At 32.7% G+C, this 11,381-nt stretch overlaps 2 protein-coding genes across 4 annotated transcripts in view; one reads left to right on the forward strand and one right to left on the reverse strand.

The window, feature by feature from the left end:
• The window catches only part of Rgk3 (Rad, Gem/Kir family member 3), a 143,092-nt gene that overhangs the window by 91,051 nt on the left and 40,660 nt on the right, over nucleotides 1–11,381 (forward strand). The window contains exon 4 of the mRNA XM_031981124.2: nucleotides 7,313–7,528. Within this exon, the coding sequence (XP_031836984.1) occupies nucleotides 7,313–7,528 (216 nt within the window). The remainder of the gene's footprint in view (nucleotides 1–7,312; nucleotides 7,529–11,381) is intronic.
• LOC116424216 (uncharacterized) overlaps nucleotides 1–11,381 on the reverse strand; it is a 185,951-nt gene that overhangs the window by 78,919 nt on the left and 95,651 nt on the right. The window lies entirely within an intron of this gene.

The following is an 11,381-nucleotide window of genomic DNA, read 5'->3' on the forward strand; positions in this document are numbered from 1 at the left end:
TTACATATCGATTACAACCTATTACAACCTATTTGAGTGCAGTCGATTTATGAACTCTAATCTGTAATTAAGTTCACCCTGGAAGTGGTGAAATGCGCACGAATTTTCCCTATCAACGGCAGTGAAGGGTAAATCCTCCCTTTCAGGGTGAAGTACGCGTGGAAACTGAATTAACCACTTGACTTGGAATTTAATCGATAACTGTCTGACCCATACGTCTACTTCTACTTAATTTTGTAAAGCTTTGCATAAAACGATCGTTCGATAGTTTTTGTTTTTATGAATATAACGGATAGCAGATGGATATAGTGATGTAACATTACTTCGTACAAAATGTAATTAATAAAGACAAATAAGAGACGTGTAATTTACTTATGCCCTAAGATTAATTACGTAGGAAACACGTTAATTGAAGCCAAGCAGATATTATAGTTAAAAGGTATGGCTGATGTTCAATTCGATCGTGCCAAATTTCTGAGCACATCCAAACAGTATCGAAACTGACATGTGCAAATTTCGATTCTGGTTCGCGAGTTGATTACAAATCGATATTTCCAGAGACTGCTGTATATTTGAAAATCAAGAATTTCCAGCTATTTTCTGTTCAGTAAAGTATTGTTATGATATTTACCTAAATATATTATTTCCTCCATTCTCATTCATTAATATGTATTACTCGTAAAGAAAAATAATTTAATTTTAAATCTGATTTTAGAGTATGTTTATGCGAAATTTTGATACACGTGGCAAATAAATTTTGGAATTATTTATTTGCTTACATTTCTTTTATAGTATTTCTTAAACCAACGCGGTTATCGTAAAAAGTAACTGAGAGTGAAGCAAATGAAATAGCTGATTGAAAACACCTTCTGAATATTGTAAGACGCAAAATTGATAATTTATTCGAATTTATACAAATTTCAATGAATTATGCATATTCGTGAGTTTTAAACACAATTTGCGCGATGTTTCTACGAAATACGTCGCACAACGTCTACAATATGCGAAGCAGATACCGTCATCTAATAACGAAAATTAATTTCACGCTGGCAGCTGTTTGTTTGTCAGTGACATTGTTTATCTTCTGAAATATGGATATTGTTTGTTGAAAACCGAAAACTGCCGGTGAATTCTCATTATCTGGTGTACAGTAGACGTAGTGAACGTTGTGTGATTCTGTATGCATATATTACAGAAATTAAGTGAAACTGCACGCGCACTGCACCTCATAATTATTCGAGTAATTTCAAACTTTCAAACGGTGAAATATTATATTTGGAAAGTATAACCTGTTCCTCTGATTATTATTACTTTACAAAATTTGTAGTATCTATATTGAATTAATTTAATAACTATTTAATGTTATAGCCATTCTGTATTATGCTGTTTTAAAAATTTAATAAAATTAAGTAACACCCATGGAAGTAACAAGAAGGCTTCTATACCTTGAATATTTTGAGTTCTTATACAGTTTAAAAAATTGGTTTCGAATACTGTATAAAATGTTGCAAAACCTTTTTAAAATTATAATGTCAATTACGTAGGATTTTTGCTCCGAGGGAGGTATAAAAAGGGCGATGCCGTGAAAAAAGGTGAACGGATTCACAAAACTCACGATTTTAACAAACAACAAAGAGTTTATTAATAAAAACAATAAAGTAAACTATAACAATACAGCTCGATTGCTATCGCTGCACACAGTAACGCTCGCTCGTTGACTCACGAAAATTCCTCCAGCGCTGCATTTCCTTCCAGTTGCTTTAACGCCTACCTCCATTCGTTCTTCCTTTCTTCCACTTGCACTTTGATCCTTCCATCTATAGTCAAGATTCAGGCGTTCACGTAAGTACTTACTTACACGCTATGTTTTGCACCTCAGTTTCACAGTTCTGTTGCCCAGTTCCAAACACTCTGCCTTCGCACTTTTTCAGACACTCGAATTTTCTGAAACGCACTCACCCTATTTTCCAACCCTATTTTCCATTCGTGACTAAAATTATGATGGAGGATAATTTTGCGCATTTGAATTATTTTGTAGCATTACTATCAATCCCACTTTCTATTCTTAATAATCGTTACACTTCCCGGCGTGATGTTCAGAGAAGCACTCCGCGCGAGGGTTGCTAAGAAGAACGCCCTTCATTTTTTGGATAATCTGTCAGTTCCACTCAGCAGGCCAATTCTGTTATCCCACAACGGCTCTGGGAAAAACCTGCGCCTTCCCGGGAGTGCGACAACAGGTTCCGAGCATCCTTCGAGAGGGATAGTACTGGGACGTAGCATTTTTAAAATGTTCCCTTCAATTTGAATCTTCATTTGAACAATAACAAAGTAGATTTCAGGAATCTCATTAAATAGTTTCATGGAACATACAAAGTAATTAGATTTCCATTCTAACAGTTTCTTTATGAATATTATGTGTGGTTTTAAGAGTACATATGTATATAGCAAAAAGCAAAAGCATACAAATGCAATACACAGAGGCATTGTATATTAATATTTCCGTAAATCGTTCTGCAAATTATTCAATCTAAAGTTAGAAATGTATCGGAAAATAGTTATTCGATAGTTTGAGCTTTGTGTAAAATATTTCGATATAAGTTTAATGGGCTACATATATATATATCTAATATTTGCATGCACTTAATTTTAGGTTTAATGTTGGCACGAAAGAACGAAAAATAAAATCTTGAAATTTATTAACAGACATAACAGTATTCTGTTTACGCGGTACTGTTTATACGCGATATCAGTTTACAATTATGTGAAATAAACATGTATTTTTAAAACATATAGCAGATTTTCTATCCAACACTTTGTGTCATTTTATACCGACAAACTCTATTTTGCGTGATATTCATTCGCGTAAAACGAATCCATTTGGAACAGATACTCCTCGTAAATGGAGGGATGGATGTAATAACTTTATAATAATTTTTATCAAAACTGCAGAAATTGGAACAACAAACAACATCATTCATATATGAATAACATGGTACCCAACGTGTTAAATATAAAAACGAAGATTTCTTAGGTAAAGTATCAGTATCGAATTTAGTTGTAACATCTAAACTTTCTAATATTTTAATATTAGAATAATATTTTTCATCTTGTGAAACTTCTCCTGAATCTCAGACGCCTGTTAATGTTGCAGCTGTCGTTAGATGGCGGTCCAATATTATTAACCACTGCGCGTATTCCTGCTTCGAGTATCAATCGATCGTACCCAGGTGAAAATTCTAATTGCGCGAAACCAGCGTTTCGTAGGATGTCGCACAAATTCCGGTAACTTCTCGACTAATGCTCTTTTGCGACGGAAACCTTCATTAAATTGCTAGAGCACGAAGCTATTCCTTTGTCGTTACACTGTCATTTTCAACAGGTACTGTTCGAAATCCTCTGGCAATTTGTTAAATGGATCTAGTCACCGAGAAATGTGTGCCTACTCGAGAATTTCCCTCCAGTTTGTCGAGTATTGAGTTCTTGATTTTATCATTCCGTCAGAGACACGCCTTTCCTCTCATAATTGGAATTAACGATAATTAAGTGACGGATATATATACGTATATGTATATACCTATGTGTATACATACATATGTGAGCTCTCATTAAACTAGGTTGTACCTGGAAAAAATTCGTTTCATTTTTCATGTCAGAGACAAACTTCAAATTTTTTACCATTTCGCAAAAGCAATTTAAGAATGATAATATCATTAAAAGTCTGTATTGATTTTACGTTTTGTATGTGGAAAAGATTCAAAAGAATTAATGACGACTGCCTTCGTAAAATATTTTTATTCCGAATTACACAAACTTTATGAATGCAAAATAGCGTTCGTAATTACACTTTTAGTGACACATTTTGGATTAATGTTATAAACATGCAAAAACTTATTGATCTTTTTCTCTACATTTTAATGATTATTTTAATGATGATGATTCTGTTTGTAAATGCAAACAACAAAGAAATTAGAAAAGAGGAGAAATATTTTAAATAGATTATAGATAATACATATATACCTGAGCATTTACTTTACACATGAAATAAAATTTATATTAAATTTCGATTAAAAGTTAACTATCATTAATTAACCCTTTGCACTCTATGAAGCCGCCTGTACCGTGACAAAACTATTTCTCCCTAGAACTCTTAAGTTACCCCTGGCATGACAAACCTACTAAAAAGTATTATCTTACGGATAGGCGGTGTCATCACGAGCTAAGTAGAGATTGGAACACCAACAATGAAAACTATTACAAGAATTAGACGCGGAGAAATTAAGAAAGAAGTGCAGAAATCTCAAATAGTTTTTTAGATCTTAGATCAGTATTTTATGCGGAAATCTATAAAATGCTGAAGGAAATTATTCTTTCAGCGCCTAGAATTCTGCTCCATTAATTAATTTATTTTGCATAAAACACCGCGATAGGTATAACATGAAACCTATGAAACATACACATTTCATTCGCAAACTATTATAGTAGAGTCACTCGTGGGGAATTTTCGATAAGGTACGAAACGGCGGGGAAGACCTACAACATCAGATCAAGAAGATCGGTTAGTTAATAAATTACATGTAATAACCGCGAACAACAATATACTTCTATGAAACTTGTGACATGAAGCTATTTTTGTATGTAAAAGAATATTTTAAAAAGTAGAGTAGACCGAGGCGAATCGAATCAGTTCAGATTTAACAGCAAAAATTAATAGTTAAAACTTAGAATCAACATTTTTTTCATAGATTTCTTATTAATGGACGTTCAGCTTCAATATCAGTGAAAAAAATTATTAGAAAACTTAAAAACCTTCGTATTATAAGCAAAAGACTGAAAAGTGAGAAATATCCGATTCGCCCAAAATCTCAGGGTCAGTTCATTGGAGTGAACTGTTATTATTGTGTCTTTTATTGTTCCTGGGCTCCGTGAATCCCTAATTTGTGTCTTTTTGTACGCGTATAGGTAAATAATCATGATATTTATAACCATAGACATGAAAAAATGAGATACCGAGGAAACCCGATTTACCCCGCACGATTTGATTCGAATAGCCCCATTTCGAAGGATTTCAAAGTGGGTACGATAAATGAACAAAATGCAATATAATAATCTAAAGTACGTTAAATACTGAATTTATACACCTTAGAGACTAATAATAATGAAGACATTTGAATTTCCAAGCGTAGCTTGCCATTTTAAATGTGAAATTCCAAATAACGTATTTTAGACTAACTACAAATTCGTTGCGTTTGCTTCAATTCTAGCACGTGCTGGTGGCAAACAACGCTTTGAAACAATTTAAGATATATTGGATTAAGTGTAGGGAACGTGTACGAAGTAATATGCACAATCAGCATGTTAATTTCTATAACAACGTCACAAATGTATATAATTCTTGTTTTTAGTCGTTTCTTATTCTACCATTTATTTATTCTACCGTACTTTTCTTAACAAAAACCTAAACTTTTAAACTTCATACTTAAAATGAAACACCAAAGCCAGAAAAATTAAATTAGTGCTAGCACAGAACAAACTAGAAAAATAATTATAGTTCAAAGGGTTAATAATCAATATTTTTAACCAACCATTATTAATTAATGATTGATCTTAATAATTAACACATGAATATTAATTTTATTCAAAATCAATCCTAACTATCAACAACTAATTTCTTTTAATGTAGACATTAATGGATCAATCATATAAAAAATTCGAATCGATTGGTTTCCAAGATCGCAGTGAACAGTTAATATATCCTTTACTCTAGTTTTAACCTATTGAATCTGTTAATAAATGAAAAAATATGAATCTGCGTAAGTATTCACAGTATACGTATTTTGGGTCTTTAAATGAGTTAAATCGAGTTTAAGTTTTCAAAACATGTTTTTTACATGTCCCAACACGCATGAAGGACCTTGACCTAAAATCTATGTCTGCACCCATGCATTTCAACTAGTTTATTTATTTACAATCGAATGAACAAAGAAACGAATAAAGTATACGTTTCGCTTGGCGAACCCGGGACCTCATGCATAGCTAACTCAGATTTAAATCCGTAACGTAAACGACAAGCTTCGCTTTGTTTCTTCGAACCGCCAATATTTTTCTTTCTTTCGTATATTGAACAACGACAAAATACGCGCATAATTTACTACGGATGGAATACTATTCAAAATCAGATGTCAAAAGTATCGTGTAAAATTTAAATGCATCTTAAAATTAGACTATTTGCTTATATGCCTACCTACCTAAGTACGTATGTCCTTACATGTAGAATTCTTCGTCTTTATTTAATACATATGAAATTAAAATTAAATTTTCTTTAAATTAAAATTAAGAATTATAAACTAGTTTTCTTAGAGATGTTAAAAACATGCAAGGACTCTGTGTTTTACTTAAAAGAAAAAATGATTGAATATTGAGAAAGTCAATTACATAAATGATAAAAGAACCGTTTATATGGACTAGCGCAAAATGGAATTGGTTTTAAGAAGCAAGTAATTTTCCTACTTTCCACGTTAATTAGCGTGAATGGAATCATATCCGAGTAATTCTATCATCTTCTTTCACGTGTTAATAGATTACAACCGCAAACATGTAGGTAATTACCCTCAAATTGCAGGTTAGCTTGCACGCTCGATATTGACTGAACACGTGAAAATTGGATTTTACCTTATAACCTGGTAAAATACAATATTGCCAATGCAAATTAATGTACTTAATACTTTTATATTTCCAATTATAATATGCTTCTGAATGAAAGTTAAGGAGCAAACTAATATACAAACATTATATATTTATTATTATATCCCTTGCATATGTGGTAAAATTGGAAGAAAGGTACAACTTTTATTCTTTAAAGATTTAAACGAATACATAAAATTGTAACATGTACATTATTAGGGTACTTACCAACCGATAAAAATAAAGGTCAAAGTAAATTGCTTCACCTTGTATAGTTTACAGTCATTTTTCACTAAAACACAAACCAATTAAGGTAATTAAAATAAGTTAAGAGTGATAGATCCGCGGGTGAGATGGCTCGATCTCATTTAAATTGTCAAATGAGTATATTTTCCTATGCATAAAGGCCTATTTAACTATTCTTCTTATACGTATTGGCTTTCATAAGTATATTTCTTTTTGTTAGGTATCAATGATATTTGTGATGTAATAGTTTTTTTTAAAGGTAGTGGATCATCTCTTCTAGACTTACCCTAATTTCTATACAGCATTATATTTCATAGTTTAAAGAGAAAGACTGAATAATGAAACAGTGTTTAAGTTCCGGGTTTCTGTTGTCATGTTACAGGTGTCGTTAACAGAGGCGACTCCTTCAGAAGAAGAAGGTCAAGATCGAATTCCTTAGCGCCTGCCAATTCAGAATCTGAAGAGAAAAATGCAGCGCCTGCCAAAGAGATTACCTCCTACACTGTGGCGATGCTGGGCGCAAGGGGTGTTGGAAAAACCGCCCTAATTAGTCAATTCATGACCAGCGAATGTATAAACGCTTACGATAGGCAGAGAGGTAAGCTATTTCTCTTACTAATTTACTTTTATTCTGATTTTCAAAGACTTTGTTTAACTTGCGTCGCGGAACAATTGTCGGCGACAAAAATCCTCGCCGTTCGAAGAACCATTAAAATCCGACGCGATCAATCGCACTCTCAACCAATTCAGTCGAAACATTTCAACTCCATAAATGCGACTTTAAGGTAAATTAACAAACCACAAGACAGGAAGGCACAGTCCAATGCAAACTCCCTAAATTCCTATTCTTCCTGTAGCGGCACGTAGTGTCCATTGTTCTGTATCGCGACTTTTCTTCTGTGATCACAGCAAACACAAGTCGAGAACTTTTCGACCAGCACGGCGCACGGATCCCTGTATTATACGTCTCTCACGTCAGCTCCATCGGTCATACTATGGGTAAAAAAGTATTCGTACACCTAGTTTTTTTATGATAACTTTATGCAAACGAATGATACATCGATAAAAATTACTTCCATTAATAGACTATTTTTTACAAAGGTGATGTGCAAATTATACAATTTTTTAATGAGTAAGGAAAAAAGTTATTTAAGAAATCCAAAAGTTTGAAAGTCAAAAGAGTATTTGTACACATTATTCTACTGCTAAATTCTTAGAAAAATACACATCTAGGACCAGTCTGGCGTTGAATTTCACATAGAAATCATAACAAAGAAGGAACGTGAAATATCCGTATCCATGCGCGATCGCGTTATTTTCCTTCAAGAACGCGGGGAAAGTTATAGAAAAATTGGGAAAACGTTAAATTTACTTTTTACGGCAATTCAATACATTATTAGAAAATCCGAAGAGACAAAATCCACAGAAAATCAGCTGCGGTCAGGTCGACAAAGATATTATCAATTAGAGAGCGTCGAAACGTTATTAAAGAAGCTACGAAACACTTATTTGTTAGTGTTCGAACATTGTCCGGTGATATCGCGTCAACATCTGGGAAGATCGTGTGTCCACAAATTATTAGAAACATTTTGCATTCAGCAGAGATATACGATAAAAATGCGAGGAAAAAGCCGTTCATAAGTAAAACAATTGAATTTTGGAAACGTGTTACTTTTTCTGATGAGAGTAAATTTAATATTAAAAATTTGGATGGGAAGAAATTTATTTGGAAAAAACCAAATACCGAACTGCAAACTGAAAATCTTAGAGTAACTCCGAAGGACGGTGGCGGTAATAGGACGGCATGGGGTTGCATGACGTACAATTGTGTTGGAAATCTTGTGTTTATCAATGAGACGATGAACCCGATGAATTAAATCAAGGTGTTATGTCATAATTTACCAGAAAATGTACCTAAGTTAAGATTGAATGGCACCTACTACTTTCAACAAGATAACGGCCCGAAGCACACTGCTAAAAAAAGGTAGAGAATGGCTGTTGTATAATGTTCTCAAAGAGTTAATTACATCGCCACAATCCTCTGACATTAACCCAATAGAAAATTTATCGTTCATATTGGATTTAGAAATAAAAAAAAGAAAAATAACATACAGAAACGATTTACAACGAGTGTTTCTGGAAGAATGGGAAAAATGTCACAAGAATTAACTAAAAAACTGGTCGAATCCATACCAAGAAGACTACAATCCATTATTGATGCAAAAGGGATGGATACGAAATATTAATGTAAGTGGGATTTGAAAAATTATAAATTTTCTATCATAACTATAAGTGTATGAATACTTTTTTAATTTTCAAACTCTCATATTTCTTGTCTAAATTTTGTCTTATGCCTTATAAAAAGTTGTTAGTTTCCACATTATATCTGTAGATAGTAGACTAATAATGAAAGCAGGGTTTGTCAGTATATAATCTGTTTGTAGAAAGTTATTGCCAAAAAGCTAAGTGTATGAATACTTTTTTTACCCACTGTAGGTTTAAAAGTATACATGGGAAAGGGGACTCTTCCATTCACGACACTCGGACTTTGGTCCGCACCAATAATGACCATGCGTTGAAAGCCGGGCGTTGTGAGTAGAAGAGCAGAGTCCCCTTGCCCCTGTGCACTTTTAAACCTCTGGCCGAGGAGCTAACGTGAGAATCGTATAGTACCTGAGGACCTCTACTTGCCAGGAATACGGTTACTCGCACGCATGAAAAGTATGCGCGGTTGACAACGTAGTCTTAGATTCTACATCACGCAAATATACATTTCAGAAATCTGTAAACATCACATCATTCTCACGAACTCTCAGTTTGTAACTCGTCATTTAACACGTTTTCTAACATAGTTACAAAATAAGTCACATACAATCCACTCAAAGTCAACGTGCCGTTTTAATTATCCTTACACTCTAAAAAGTAAGGAGCGTTTGATTATTTTATATTTAATACTTAATAAAAAGTTCAACGTATTTCTTAGAAATATGATAAAACATATATTTAGAAAAATCGATACGTAACAAATTGAATGATACCAGACATTACTGTGTATAAAACTGTCAAAAATGTCCGTGCTCCAAGAATTAAGAATGATAAAATTAAACTTACCTATGCTTTCACAACTATGCGCGTGACGCTTTGGTAGACTAAAAAGAAGAAAAATATATCGAAAAATCAACCACAATCTAGTGATTTCTGGAAGCCAATAATTTTATTTAGTTTAATAAGTGGAGAGGAATTCATTTATATCAAATCAGTTATCGATGCATTCAACCCCTTCTTCTATAATACCGAGACAGACTCGTGACGAAAATTTTTAACCGAATTCAACAAATCCAAACGTTATTTATTTCTTTATTTTTCATATAAATGAAATATTGCTTGCCTATTACAAATCTTTAACCTTTAGAATAAACGTAGATACAGAATAAGCATCAACTTTCCTTTTTCTACTAAATTATTAACGATGAAGTACTTTTATAAAGCACAGTTGTGAAAGTAATTATAGGACAGGAGGTTAATAAAAGAAAATATTTAGAATGTTTATTAAACGGAATAACTGTAAATTATTAAAGAATGTTTACAATATTTTAAGAAAATTGTTTCAAGGAAACATTTTAAATATATACATAGAACACACCTTATAAATACTATATATGATAATATACATACTATATATAATAAAAAAGTGTGAATTTAATTCGTTTTTGAAATGTTATCAGATATTCTATCATAATTGCATATACTTTCCAATGTTTGAGTGTCCTAATCTTTCCGTAGGGGTTCACCGTAAACTAGTTTCTTCTGTTATGAATTAATCATAACGTGCAACTTGCGCGTACAGGATTATCCACTTAACTAAGGCGCTGCATGTGTGAAAGCAAGCAACGCCAACATGAATATTGGTTAGTTGAAAAGTAATGTCGGATTTCAATCAAGATAAAATATAATTATTTTTTATTAAAAGTTGGAAAAGTGGGCAACTCTCAAAACAGTGAAATAAAATCGTTAGACAATTATCTACAAATGTGCAAAATCATTATGCACAATGATGATCAAAAGTGAATAAAATCTTCTACAATATTCACGTTGACTCACACACATCATTGAGTTGAAATCGATGTCGTGATATATATTATAGAAGTTATCACCGTAAGCTACCTCTCTTTGACCAGCAAGAGTGGGATAAAATCAGTCCGGATTGCTGCAAAAGATTAGCATAAATATGCCTCAAAAAATACAAGGTCACCGGACAGAAAATTAAGTTCCAATAGAGTGTAAAACCAAATACTATATCTGTAATAATCAACTATGGAAGAAACATACGAAACTGTCAAGTGACTTAACAAACTTTACATACAAGTTATTTTCATGTGTCGTTTAAATATCCATGTTACAATGTTATGCTTTTGAAATATATTAAAGTGTTTAAAAGATTTTGCAAAGTG

Source organism: Nomia melanderi, chromosome 7 (assembly GCF_051020985.1).
Source record: "Nomia melanderi isolate GNS246 chromosome 7, iyNomMela1, whole genome shotgun sequence".
NCBI lineage: Eukaryota > Metazoa > Arthropoda > Insecta > Hymenoptera > Halictidae > Nomia > Nomia melanderi.